The 14,786-nt window shown below is 42.9% G+C and overlaps 1 protein-coding gene across 1 annotated transcript in view; it reads left to right on the top strand.

Moving 5' to 3' along the window:
* Positions 1 to 14,786, top strand: part of TLN2 (talin 2) — a 352,944-nt gene that overhangs the window by 262,058 nt on the left and 76,100 nt on the right. The window contains exons 41-43 of the mRNA XM_029574657.1: positions 398 to 499; positions 11,390 to 11,509; positions 14,368 to 14,514. Coding sequence (XP_029430517.1) covers positions 398 to 499; positions 11,390 to 11,509; positions 14,368 to 14,514 — 369 coding nt within the window. The remainder of the gene's footprint in view (positions 1 to 397; positions 500 to 11,389; positions 11,510 to 14,367; positions 14,515 to 14,786) is intronic.

The following is a 14,786-nucleotide window of genomic DNA, read 5'->3' as shown; positions in this document are numbered from 1 at the left end:
TTTTCCCGCCCTCCCCCGATTTACGATTTACACAATATTTAAAAAAAACAAAACTGTGACAATCCGATTCCCTCCCCCCCCCAGCCGAAATCGATCGTTAAGACGATCGATCACACGATTCACATCTCTACATAGTAAATACATGAAAGGTGCAGCTAGAAAATGATGTAACATTTGTTAAAATTATTCCTTGCATGTTGGGGTCACTTCGGTTTAATTGAATCATTTTAGTGCAAGTCTTTGTATCCATCACAGCAAATTTAAACCATTTTAGCATGATCAGCTGGAAAACAGTGATTTTTGGATTATCAGCAATTTGTTGAAAATATTGGGAAGTCTCTCTTTTAATTAGTATTGCATGTTTGTGTGATCTCATTTTTTTTTCTTCCTGCTGTAGTTGGATGAAGGTACCCCACCAGAGCCAAGAGGAACGTTTGTCGATTATCAAACTACAGTGGTTAAATATTCTAAAGCCATTGCTGTGACAGCCCAAGAAATGGTAAGAAAAAAATGTCTGGGCTCTGCTAAGAAGAAAACTTTGCTGACCTGAGTAATATTCAGACACCTCTGGTGCCAAAGTCTGCTAAAAGTCCAATTTAACCTTTCTCAATTGTGGCAGACCTGTACCTGATTTACATGGGATGTAGCTTTAGGAAATGCACTTCTGCAATTTATTAGCATTGCATTGCATTTTTTTTTTTTTTTTTTTGCAAATCTTGAAAAACTGACAAAGTATTAAGAGTTTGGAAGCTGCACTTCAGTGCAAAAAAAATGTAAGATGGCACAAAAATCCACTAACCAGTTACAAGGGCAGGGATTAGCAATAGCCAAACAGGAAAGGAAATTAGGGGTGATTAGCACAAATGGCCTGACGGTTGTTGGTCAGTTTGGTGAAGCAGCAGGGAACGTTAGCAGTATGTTGGTGTGCATAAAAAGAAGTATCACCAGAAGGAAAGAAGATGTGATATCGACCTTGTACAAAACACTGATGAGATCCTGCTCTGAAGGCCGCGCTTCTGTTGAGACAAGGAGAGGAGGGCTACTGAAATGGTTTGGTGCCTTCAACATAAACCCCACACAGAAAGGCTTAACAGACTCAAAATATACTCTGATATGCATTCAGGTATAATTGTGGGAAGGAAGGAAGTAAGAAGGTTGCCTAGGGTGAGTAGCAAAATGGTTTGGTTACACCCCAGACAAGAGTAAAAAAAATAAATAAATAAAAGTCCCTTTTCCTCTTGGCATTCCAGCTTATGTTGCTTACAAGTAAGAGATTTTCTTTTTCTTTTACATTTTTTTGGTTTGTTTAATGAATTTTTCAGTTTGTTTGCTAAACTGAAAAAAAAAAAAACATTAAACATGGAAAAAGCCCAAAACTCCCCCAAAAGGACCTTCTGCAACCCTCGTAACTTGTCTGTCTCAGCATAACATGAATCCGAGCCTGGGCTCCTCTGACCCCTACTCCTGACCCAAAAAAACTAATACAGTATTGCTGGGGCCTGCCCAAGGTCCTTCCTTCCTCCGTCCCCAGGGTAAACGTGCCAGGGCTGGGAGATTGTACCCTGGCCCCCACTTACCCCCTTTACCGATCCTGAATAAGAAAGGGCAGGAAGAATGCCCATTCAAACCCACCTGGGTCCTTAAAACTTTCGCTGCCTGGCTGGAGGATAGCGCCATCTTTAAAGGACTACAACCCAAGTGGGAGCAATTAGGCGTCACTCCTGCCCTTTTTTATTCTGGATTCCGGAAGGGGGTAAGTAGAAGCTGGGATGGGAGCTCCCCAGCCCCAGTACATTTATAAACAGTGGGGGGAAGGCCCCAGCAGGCCGGATTAGTTTTTGGGCAAGGAGTAGGGGCTTGGAGGGGCCCAGGAGGCTCAGATGAGCAGCCCTGGCTCTGGGATTACGTTTTGCTGGGAGGGAAGGAATTTTCAGGGCTTTGGGAGGCACTTTTTTTTTTTTTTTTTTTTTTTTTAAATGATTGCCAGGAATATGAACATTTTCAGGTATTTTTGTAGGAGGCCATTTTTCTTTTGTTTCATTCAGAACAAACCATCAATGTCCTCATTCATTGCATTGATTTCTAACGAATGCACATCCCTGTCATTTAGTGCAGAGTATGGTGGTTGGTTGGTGCAAGGCACGGTAATGCCAAGACTGAGAGTTATGTGAGGCAGAGTTTGAGTGGTTTGCTTGGGCCATGTGGTCCTTATCTGCCAACATCTAGTGTGCTGTTTGATTACATCACAGTTTCAGGGAAAGAGCACTTTGGTTTAACTAGGCGAAAATTACAGGTATGCTAAAAATACTAACCATGCATTGTTCTGCCACTAAGTTTGGTTTTCCTTTATATTAGATATTTATCCTGTGGATTTTGTGAATCCCTTGTTCTGGCAGGCGAGACTTTAGAACTACTGGTTCTTTTCTTTCTTCATTCTTTTATTTCTTTTGAGACCTAATTTGATGTGTTTCTTGGTGGTAGTTATATATATTATTCATGTGGTGAATGAGCTTCTGCTTTGCTTGTGAACAAAAACATGATAAATTTAAGAACGCACTATTGGGCACAATGAGAATATAATCCTATTTGATACTGCATTGATAGTGCAAAGGGTCCTTAATGAATATTTGTGATTGCAAAAATTTGATTTTGCCAACCATTCAGAGCTATGATGGACTAGACAGGGTCTGGTGCATTCAAATAGAGGCCCTGTTCTATTGTTATTTGGCATTCAGACTTCTACCTATCCTGAAGCAAAGAATTTGAATCTCAGCAGCAATAAATGTCAGAGTACTTTTTTTGTTATATGGAATTGTGTCCACTAGAGGCTGAGCTAACACATGTAATTTCATTGAACTCATGTTCTTTACGGCTGGAAATCCAGAGAGGATTTACTTAATATTTGATACCCCTTCATAAAATTGGGTAAGAATATGGCAGCTGCTATGTTAATCCTGATGTTCTGAGAAAGCTAATTTATATACTTTGCATATGTATAGTACATCAATTATACAGTCTTTGTATTTGACCCCTAATCCAATACAAGTTCTTCCTAAGAGTTCTGTTTTTATAATAGCCTGTCATTGAACAGGTAGAAATTGTTGTAAGAAAACATTTTAAACTGTACAAATCCATTTTATCATGCAGTAGTAACATCTCTCTCCCGGGTTTGTATTGTGCTACAGTTGTACAGGTTTGAGAGATGGGGGCTAGGCAGTCTTCCGCCTTGTGTCTTGGAATGCCCCTGAGACATGTTGCTTAAAAGAGTGGGGGAGTAGAGAAACCGGCGAAGTGCGTGGTAGGAACAAATGAAAATGAATATCAAACACACACCAACACAATCAATATGTGTGTAGCTGTATTTTATTCTATATTACTTTATTTTATCATCATTCACGTTAAGATAAAGTGACACTTATAAAGTTAGTATTACTTTTATTTCTGAAAAAAAAAAAATAAAAAACTCCAAACAATATTGTTTCACATTCCAATTATTTTATTATAAAAAACTATGTACCGAACGAGTTGGCACTTGTGTAAATTAATGTCTCAACATCCCTATCTTGATGTGCCCACTGTAAACCGTTGTGACGGAAGCTACTTAACGACGGTATAGAAAAGTCTTAAATAAATAAATAAATAAATAAAATAATTTAGTTTTCGATGATTAAACTTGGTGTGCATCACTGTGAAGGTCTCTGTTATGTGATTCTAGTTCACCTTTCCTTAATCGTTGCTGACATATTGCCTTAGCTATAGTTGTTTTGCAGCACACGTTTGTAAGAAACCAGTGGGAGAGGAACTGATTTTTCTCCATCGACAAACAGGCATGAAATAACCATAACGTGAGTGATATCATCCGAGGGTGCTGAGACGGACCCAGTTCTCAGAGCATGTGTGAGTTCTCACACGTGCCTTGTGATCCCCTTCACTCTTTCTTCATCCAAGCTACCACAGGAGTATATCCAAGTGTCTTTCTTTACAATATTGTGCCCAATAGTGCGTTCTTAAAAAAAAAAAAAAAAGCACTAAATAAATATATATATTTTTTTTTTACCTTACTGCCTCATTGCTTTTTCTGCCACCAGCAGAGACCCTCAGGCAAAACTGCATCTGTAAGTACCAGATGTCCATCATGGGCGCACACACACCATCTGTTATTGCTCTCTGAGCCCGTGCCATGACTCCTCCAACTTTTACAGATCTGCTTTGATAGCCCATAGGGTCTGGCAAGATTATGCTTGGAAGATGGAGGTCCTAAGGAAGGCACTGGTGGGTAAGAGCCCGAAGCCTCAGCACAAGTTGAACAGTAGAGCTGCTCCTTGTCCAGGAGAAAGACACTGGACACTCGGCATAGGAAATTGAGATAGGAATCTTCTCCCTCTTGCTCCTGCAAGCATAGGAAAGCTCCCCTCATGGCGCCAGTTCCCTTGTCCATCTCAGTTCAGGGGTGTGGAAGCCTGTGCTGCTAAGTGAGGTGCCAAGAGCACCTAAGCAATGCAAGAGACCCCCTTCAGGGCTAGCTCCCTCGGAGCAGAAGAAAAGATTGATACTGTTGGCACAGGGCTCTACCAGAATGGGCCCCTCTTTGACACCAAAGCCAGAGATAGCCTCATTGGCACAAGTCTCATTTTCCTTATGGCGCAGAAGATCCTCATGTCAGAGCGGAGTACTTTGGCACCTAAGCCCAAGAGTCCCACTATGAAATGGAAGGAGATGCTGCCAGTGCCATCCATGGACCAAGGCACTGTAGGATAAGAGTTGTTGATACAACTGGTGTGAAGTGCCTCAGAGCCAGCCGCTGTCACAGCAGATGCAACAGCTATGACATCGAGTTGATCCGTAGCTTGCCAGCAGCCCTAATACAGTAACCTTTAAACAGGCATGCAGGCTTATATGTGTGTATGTTATAAAATAGCCTGAATGCACATACATGTCTTCACAATTTTATGTGGGCGTGCACCTAGGTGCGCAAATGCTGCTTCTACTGCGCAAGTGGGTGGATTTTAAAAGACGTGCACCAACGCCATTACCAATTTTTCCTGTTCATTCCCAGTTCGCCCAGGTAAGGGATAGGACTTCCAAACCACCCTAGTTTAATAGCCTCCTTTCTCCCCTGTTAGCCCCAACCCTCAAAACCCTGCCAATGTATATATTAATCTTTCTTTTATTACTTACACATCCTCCATAGCCAGAAGTAAAGTTACACAGTAGGGGAGCCCAGCACACACTTGTGCATGTAAGCATTTACACGCAAATTTGAAGTTGAAATTCAGGAATGCCCATGCCTTGCACTTTATTGGAATTTTTCATTTGTGCACATAGCGTACACAGACGGCTTTAAAATCCACTCTGTGCGCACAAGCTCAACTTATTCGCGTATCTCCTAGTTTTAATGTGCGCTGGCTTTTAAAATTCACCTTTGTGTGAGGATGAGTTGATATGGGTTTCTGAAAAGGTGTTATCTCTCTTCCAACTCAGATGCAGAAAGTCCCCCAGCCAGTGCAATCCCAACTCGGAGATAGTGAAGAATTTATTTGCTGCTTTTAGCTCTGAAGACCAGAAAGGGAAATTAGAACTTCTCCTTTCCAGGATGGAGGAAAGTTTTCTGCATATTGGGGCCATCCAAAGTCCCACACTAGTGCATACCTTCCCTCAAGAGTTTACAAAATTGAGAATAAGTCCTCACCATGAGGTGGTGGATTCTCCTCCTTGTTCCCTTCACAAATTGGGAGGGGAAGAAGTGGGATCAGTTCATTCTGAGTTCCTACTAGATGTCTCCTTTTCTGTCACCCTCATCTTTGGGGTCATGGCTTAATGTTCCCATCCGAGGTCATGAGAGGAGGAAGATTTCACTAGGATTCTTTCAGATCCCTCTGCCAGACTTGTCTCAGCTTACCTCTCCTCCTGGCAATCTCTGGTTTGCCAAGTTTTTTGGATAAAATGGCAAAAATGCTTTCTATCAGTGTCAGGAAGGAAAGGGACCCAAGAACAGATGTCTTTGGGTGTCTTCAATTCCTTTAACCTCCAGCAGACTCTATGGCTATCTAGGCTCATAAACTCTTCAAAGGCCTATTCATGAGGATGTGGCAGACACCAGTATTCCTTCCGGAGGTCCAGAATCTGAATCTAAATTACAGGGTCTGGTCCATCGCAGGATTTGGGGTAGTTTAGCTATCACACCATGCCACGATTGTGGAGTCAGCATTTATACGCACTCCTGATCACTCCATCACTGTCTCCTGAGATGCACCCAAAAGCATTGGGTGGGTTTGGGGAAAAGGTGTTTCATGGATCTATGCTGTGTGCCAAAGCTAAAGCCTTTGACAGAATTGTCAGACCCAGAGTAGGCAGAATTCTGTAGAGCAATAGAGGGCATGGAGTATGAAAAGTGCCTCATTCTTTCCACTTACAAAGCTTTAGATACCGTGGTCAGGACTTTTGGCTACTTCCATAAGAGCCAAAAGGCTTTCATGGTTGCAAGCGAGCCATTATTGGCTACAGCGGGGGACTTATCGACTCCTGCCCGACGCGGTATTTTTCCTACAAGAGTCCATTCTTCCAAAGATATCCCTTCCCCATTAAAAGAGCCACATTGCTGATGGGCCTAGTAGGGCTCTCCTTCAACAGGACTGAATGTCAGCAAGTTCACTCCTGATCCTTCTTGAAAACATTGCTACTGTGGTACAAGTATGGATGGTTCTGACTCATCCATACTTGCAGGGCCTTCAATGTGGCCTTTTGAGCCAAATAGGATCAGCTCTATCAGATATTATCTGACCAAATCTCTGTAACCCCTAATGTTATAACATCTCTTCAGTTATGAATGAATCTGGAAGTTCTAAATGTGGGTGTCTCGCTGTGCATTCAACCTCAGATGACTCTCAAATACGTATGCCTCCGCTAAGGAATGGGGCATGGACCAAAGGATTATGGACCTCAGTGGAACGTCATCTACAGATAAATCCAGGGGTGTCTCAAGGTAATCTACTGCCTGAGTTGAAGGATGTAATGGCTCTCTGCCACCACCTCCCAAGGCACCGCACAGAAGGAAGAGGGGTCCCCCTTGGAGTTTTACTGAGCGGAAATCCCCAGGATTCTTGCTGTTCAGTGATTTGAAAGCCTAGGGGAGTGGGGAGGCAAGGAACAGGGTTCTCAGAGGAGTGGCAGATACTGTGTTGTTGATATTTGTAGGAAGCTGGCAGCGCTGCTCCCTGCCTTCCACCCTTCCCCACATTCCCCACATTCTGGATCCCTCTGGTAAAGTGGAAAATGGGTAAATGGTGAGGGTCTGTGTGTGGCGTACTCTCTCCCACTCACCCTCCCATATAGTCTTGCTCCCTCCCTACTTCCTTCCTTTTTCCCCTCTTTTCCTCTCCCTCCCTCCCTCCTCCTGTCCCCCAGGCCTGGATTCCTAATAGATGTACTATATCTGTGCCTAGGGCAGCACAGTTTTAGGAGTAGCAAAGCTTCTGCCCTGCCCAGCTCTAATTTCACCACTCCTTCCCACCACGTGATCTGTCACAACCTGATTCTCTCTCGCCTCCCCATCCTGCAGAATGCAGGGCTCCTGCTCTTCCTCCACTGTTAAAAAATCAGTGAGTGCAGAGAGTAATTCAAGTTGAGCCATGTGCTCACAGACCCTAACCCCCTCCATGCACATACAATAGACCAGAGGAGGCAAGGCCTGTGTCAGCCTTGCCTCCTCTGCATATGGCTCAACCTAACTCAGGCCCTATGCTCACTGATTTATCACAACACTGAAGGGAAATGACCTCAGGTCCAGGCTGAGGTGAGAATCGAATTTGAGGATTGCAGGTAAGAGCAGCAGAGGAATTGAGGGTTAATGGAGAAGGGGAAATCGGAGATCCTGGGGCAGGGGGGGTGGAGATAACAGGCAACAACAGTGCCTAGAGACAACAAAAACAGAATTCTACCCCTGCTCAAGCCCCCTTCCATTCCCTTTCTTTTCCTTTATACTCACCACCCATTTTCTCTTCCCTATCACTCACCCCTCTTCTCTTCTCTTAGACTCACCCTCCTCTTCCCTTTCCCTCCCTTCTCACCCCCATCTTTTACCGCTTTCCTTTTCCTATTCTTTCTCTTTCCTTCTCACTCACCCCCTCACTCTCCTCCCCTCTTAACCCTCTCCTGGTTAACTTCCTTTACTTGCCAACAGGGTGGTATCAACTTCATTTAATCATGCCACCATGCAAGACTGTCCTCCTGCTGATGGGTTTGTTTTTTGCCAGTGGCTCGTGGGAACCCTGCCAGCATATTATTAAAGTGGCCTGCAACACTGATCTCCTTCCATTAAATGGCGGTAGATGGAATAAAGGAGTGGGGGTGGGGGTACTTGCTGCCACCTGAGACAGCTACCTCTTCCTGCCTATTGGTAGAACTGTCGCTGAATTAACCAACTGGATCTGTAAATCATCCACTATGCCCTAAGGGCTTTCTCTCATTGAGTGTCAGACAACCAAGATGGATAACCAGACAGACAACCAAGCAGCCATGTTCTACATAAACAAGCAGGGAGTTATGGGCTCTTATGCCCTCTGTCATGGGGTTGTCCAAATCTGGCCATGAGCAAGACATAATAGTGCCTTTCTCCAAGCAACCTACCCCAACAGTGTGTTGCAACTGCACTAGTGGTCCTTGTATCAAGGAATCACAGACAAATTGTTCAGTCACTGAGGAAGATTGATGATCAACTATTAGCATCAAAAGGATCAAGACGTTCTGCTCCATGTATCCAAACAATTACAAATCAATTCCCAACACTTTTGTGATAGACTGGAGCATTGGTCTACTCTATATGTAACTGCTGATTCCTCTTATTGATCATAAGATCCTTCAGGACAAGGCAAAGACAATCTTCATAGTACCAGCCTGGCCACAGCAAGTGTAGTATCCATATCTAATCTATCTGTCAATTCATCTCCAGTTCTACTGGGAACATCTTAGATTCTTATCACACAGGACAAAAACAGGCTTTGCCATCTCAATGTGATGTTATACATGCAGTATTCTCCTTCCAAAAGAAGTAGAGGATGTTCTGATTTTGGCCAGGAAATCCACAACTAGAAGATACTATTTTTTCAAATGGAAGAAATTCTTAACTTGGTATAAAACCAGCCAGCTTGATCCCTGTGACTCAAGGGGCTTGCTTCAGTATCTGTTCTATCTCTTATCCTCAGCACCTCTTTAATCAAAGTTCATCTCAGTGCCATTGCAGCATATCATCAGCAGGTGGAAGCGGCTCATATCCCTCTCCTCCCTTCGCTATGAAAGTTCATGAAAAGTCTTTGGGATCCCAAACCTCTGGTAAGTAAACCTCCAGTGCTTTGGAATCTCAGTGTCGCTCTAGCTCAACTCATGGAACCTCCTTTCAAATTTCTCGGGGTTGATGAACTTGAAGTTTCTCATCTACAAAATGTTTCTTGTGGCCCTCACTTTGGCATGAAGAGTACGTGAACTACATGCTTTGATCTCATTCACCATACCTTCAGTTTTGTCATAATATGATAGTTCTACGATATTGCCCCAAATTCCTTCTGAAAACAGAATCTGCATTTCACATTAATCAAACTATTGGGCTACCTACATTCTTTCCAAGACCACATCAATGCAAAGGAGAATGGGCTCTTCACTCCTAGGGAGACCTGGTGTACTACCTAAAGAGAACTCAACTTCATAGTCAAACTTCTCAGCTGTTTGTGTACTTTGATCCCAATAGATTAGGAAGGGCAGTTGCCAAACTCTCTCCAATTAGCTAGTGGACTGTATAGCACACTGTTATGAACTCGCTTGCTTATAGATTACAGACTTAGTCAAGACCCATCAAATGAGAGCCATGGTGACTTCAATGGCTCATCTTAGGGCCACTTTTATTGAAGACCTTTGAAAAGCTGCTGCTTGATTGTCTGTTTACACCTCCATGCACCACTACTTTCTGAACAAAGTGTCTCAAAGAGACAGTAACTTTAGACAAACACTTCTATGAAGTCTATTCAGTCAGTAATCTACTCTTCTCTTGGTGGGGTTGGTTTCTCTTTAAGTATTTGCTTTCCAATGCAACCCTCAGCTTGGGAATCTCCATGGATTATAGCTAATTCATGCCTGCTTGGTAACAGAGAAAGCAAATTTTCTTAACTGTAAATAGGTTTTTCATAGACAGGATGAATTAACCATACTTAATGCATATCTGCTTCCCTGGAGAGTCATCTGTCATACTAAAGTTTAAATGTTGGAAGAAACTAAGGGGCTCATGAGGCAGTGTGCATTTGTGGAAACTCCTGTGTATGCTCAAAGTAAAGTCTTTACTGAGTTTTGAGAGCTGGGACCATGTCAGCAATGTCTGATGACCTCACCCACGTATTATGTCTAATTTATCCTGTTCTCTACAGAGAACCATGTTTACAGGTAAACAAACTTGCTGTTTTTCCTCCTATGCCTCTGCCTTATTGAAAAGTGCAAATTTTCAAACTATTTATGCAGGTAAATAGTAATTTATGTGTGTAAATTGGCTGACAGTTCCCCTCTCTTACTAGACCTAAAAGTGTGTGTGGTGTTTCACAGTCCATGTACTTTTACATGCACTCAAGGGAGGCATTCCTGGGGGCATGATTTGGGGCATTGGAAAATAATTTATGCAGATCATATTTTTAAGGCTGTGCATGTCATTTTCCATAGAAAATATACCCGCACAAAATCCAGGTGCAGAAGTCCCTAGATTTCTTTTTTGGTTGTTTTTACCTGGGGCACATTTCAAAGGAAAAGTATGCATGTGTTTTCTCTTTCAAACTTGGTACAAAGTCCATGGGTAAAAAGCACTCCCAAATTTTGTCCAGAAGCAGATAGTCTGAAAATTGCCTCCCCTGTACGTTAGCGTGTGTATTTCAGAATGTTTTTTTAATTTGTACTGAAGCATGTAATAATTCAGATAAGAGCTAATCTGCTATGCAAATGAGTAAAACAACAATTTATATTCTAAGGAAATAAATCTGGGGCATTTATTAAAGAAACAAATACTTGTGTGTTCTTTGAATATGTAAGTATTTTTTTGAAATTGCAAAAACAAACAAATGACATGCTTAATTCTGCTAGTTTTTTGGTGGAGGCTTTGTGCTGGCTTGTTTGTGCCCTGCCTAGCTCAGTGTGGGCCTTGTTGTATGGACTCATGAATTTCTTTCTAGGTATGGCAAGAGTGACGTTGGCTTTTCAGCATGCCATGGCCTGCCCTCACCTTTCCTGTGCCTTGTATTATCAAAGACAGCAGACCTGAAATTTATATAAACTATAAGCAGTGTGCTCAAGCATAAGACTAGAAGTTCTTTTCAGCACTGGCTTATGTCGTTTCCATTTATTTGTTCTTTTTTTTCCATAGATGACAAAATCCTTTACAAACCCAGAAGAGTTAGGAGGGCTGGCATCACAAGTGGCCAGTGATTATGGAAATTTGGCTGCTCAGGGTCGATTGGCAGCTGCCACTGCAGAACCTGAGGAGGTTTGTAATTTAAAAAAAAAAATGTTAACGAGAAGTTGCATTAGCTTCATATAGGGGCGGATTTTAAGAGCCCTGCTCGCCTAAATCCGCCCAAATCCGGGCGGATTTATGCGAGCAGGGCCCTGCGCGCCGGTGAGCCTATTTTACATAGGCTCACCGGCGCGCGCAGACCCCGGGACTCGCCGAGGGGGGCGGGCCCGGTCGTCGTGGCGTTTAGGGGGCGTGTCGGCAGCGTTTTGGGGGCGGGTCCGGGGGCGTGGTTACGGCCCGGGGCGGGGGGCGTGGCCGCGCCCTCCATACCCGCCCCCAGGTCGGGTCCCGGCGCACTAGCGGGCCCGCTGGCGCGCGGGGATTTACGTTTCCCTCCGGGAGGCGTAAATCCCCCGACAAAGGTAAGGGGGGGGTTTAGACAGGGCCGGGGTGGTGGGTTAGGTAGAGGAAGGGAGGGGAAGGTGAGGGGAGGGCGTTAGAGGATTCCCTCCGAGGCCGCTCCGATTTCGGAGCGGCCTTGGAGGGAACGGGGGTAGGCTGCGCGGCTCGGCGCGCGCCGGCTATACATAATTGATAGCCTTGCGCGCCGATCCAGGATTTTAGCGGATACGCGCGGCTCCGCGCGTATCTACTAAAATCCCGCGTACTTTTGTTTGAGCCTGGAGCGCCAACAAAAGTACGCCAACGCGCCTTGTTTGAAAATCTACCCCATAGTGTTTCAGAAGGACATAGCCAGTCTCACTGGTTGCTGCACAGTGCATTGATTTCTCAGAACTGCCTAATTTTGGTCATGGTCAGTCTTTGACCTCTCTTGGACCTCCTCAGAGATGATGGTATATGTGCTGCTCTTTGGGGTTAACTTCCAGTCAAGTGCAGAAAACCTAGGACTCTGAATAAATTAGAGTTAGTACACCTGTTTTGGTTTTCTCTTCCCATTGTATAGTGTTACAATTGCACTATTATAGAATTGAAGTATAATCGTTAGAGCTGAACTGTTAACCTGGAGATCCTGACACTGTTCCCCCTACTTAGCATCTCCTGTGTGATGCTGAGCTAGTCACTTAAGAGTCTATTTTAAAAGGAGCGCACACACATGGAAGCACCGATTTTATAACAAGCCGCCCCTGAGTGGCCCTTACCAGTAAGTACCTTGTCCATAAGGCATTGTTAGTGGTCGGGGCAGGACTCCTCAAACCTCTCCTTGGGATCCCTCCCAGTTAGTCGGGTTCTCAGGGTAGGCACCATGAATATGCATGAGAGATCAGTGCAAACACTGGAGACTCAGAGGCACAGCTGTCTCATGGATATTTATTGTGGATATCTTGAAAATCTAACTGGTCAAGGGAGGGTCCCCAGGATGGGTTTGAGAAGCCCTGGGTCAGGGAATGCAGGTAGCTCTGAGCTGATGGTTGGCCCAGACCTTGGTTGTGGCAGCATTTAGAGCAGAATAAACAGGCTTCTCACCTTGCTGGAATGATACTGCCACAGCAGTTTGCAAGCCTGATTTCTCTAGAGAAATCTGATTAAAAGGAGGTTTGCAAACCATCTGGTACTGGAGTCCAGTTTGTTGACTGTGTCCTAAGTGCTTGTTAATAGAAACAGTTACACTAAATAAATTCCAGAATGGGAAGAGTCCATGTACAGTAACCCATGCCAGCCAGCTATTATGTGCCTAGCATGACATATCTTAATGAAATGCACAATTTAAGTTACAACTACAAATGTAAACTATAAAGCACTCATATAAAAAAGTTTGTTAGGGGACCAAAGTTTGACACGTGTTATGCTGGATTAAAAAAAAACTATTTCTTTGCTTGGCCACAGTTTGAGTGATGTAATTACTACAACATTTTCTTGTACTTCTTGGAAGCAGAATGGCAATTTGCATAAAAAAAAAAATCAAAGAAAGGTGTTGAGTTATTGTCAGTAGTTGGCTCTCATAGTATTTTATGGGTAACAGGGCTAAATTAAAGAATATAGATGGATTTTGTGAAATATTCATTTGAGATAATGATCAGCTTTAATTTGAAATGAACGTGTCTAGTGTTTAGTTGCTTGCGTTAAACCAAATGGCAGATGAAAACTGATGGTTGAAAAAAAAAAAAAAAAACCAATGTTACATCCTTAATCCAGCATTGAGATATTGTTTGCAATCAGCCTAAAAATAAAGCCTTTTAGACTCATGCACATGCCTGGTTGAAAAATCCTTCTGCTTTTTGCAGTTCTCACCTGGCAATGAGAACTGAAATAAGTAAACAGTGTCCATTTAAGGTATTAAAACGATGTATGCCTGATATAGATGTCTAGTTTGATAATTGTATGCCTTTGAGAGCCCCTGATTATATGTTGAGCTTAAAGTTAAAAAGAAAAACCCATTATTTATTTATTTATTTAAGCAAAACAATTTATTTCATTGTCTGCATGTGTTTTGCTATATTTATGAATGAATTAGGTCAAAATGAGTACTTTTAATTTTAGTTTTTAGTACTTTCGATGGACCAGATAATCAGTGATAGCAATCCAAAACACCACCTGCCAACTTAGGTATTCATACAGGACAGGTTTAGTTGCAATAATAAAAACTCAGGAAGCCAGAGTAAATATGATAAATGCTTTAAAACGATCCTTATTTATCTAGGTTACCTTCTGGTTTTGATCTTTTCATTAGCATTGCATGCTGGGACTTTTTCACCTCAAAGTTTGTTCTTGTATATTCGGTTTTATGTTCATTTTCTAAGTGTTTGAACTGTAGACTTTGGGTTTTCAGCACATTTTTGTTATCGTTCTAGGTTGAAAATTTTATATATAGTGTGCATTAACTCTTTTTTTTGTTTTGTTTTTTTGTTTTGTTTTTACATTTTGTCTAGATTGGGTTCCAGATAAAGACCCGGGTTCAGGATTTGGGACATGGCTGCATCTTTCTTGTTCAGAAAGCTGGAGCTCTTCAAATCTGCCCGTCCGATGGTTACACGAAGCGTGAGCTGATAGAGTGCGCTCGTGTTGTTACTGAAAAGGTAAGAATAGTGGCCAATGCAGGGGGTTACCCTTTTTCTATAATTATTTGCTGGTGCTTGGCCACGGTGTATATATCGTGTGTGAATACCGTGTTATATGTCAACATGCTGCCTTATAAATTTCTCTCTGACTATCCAAAACCAATAATACGTGTTACTACTGCTGATACAGGATCTAAGTGGGATCAATTTTCTTATTTCTGTGCTACTGAGATTGTTCAAATACTTGCTAAAATGAACACCTCTTCCAGCCCATGAAACCTTTGTTGTAC

This window comes from Rhinatrema bivittatum, chromosome 13, assembly GCF_901001135.1.
Source record: "Rhinatrema bivittatum chromosome 13, aRhiBiv1.1, whole genome shotgun sequence".
Classification (NCBI taxonomy): domain Eukaryota; kingdom Metazoa; phylum Chordata; class Amphibia; order Gymnophiona; family Rhinatrematidae; genus Rhinatrema; species Rhinatrema bivittatum.
The sequence above is the reverse complement of the archived record's forward strand: the minus strand, read 5'-3'. Positions and strand labels throughout refer to the sequence as shown.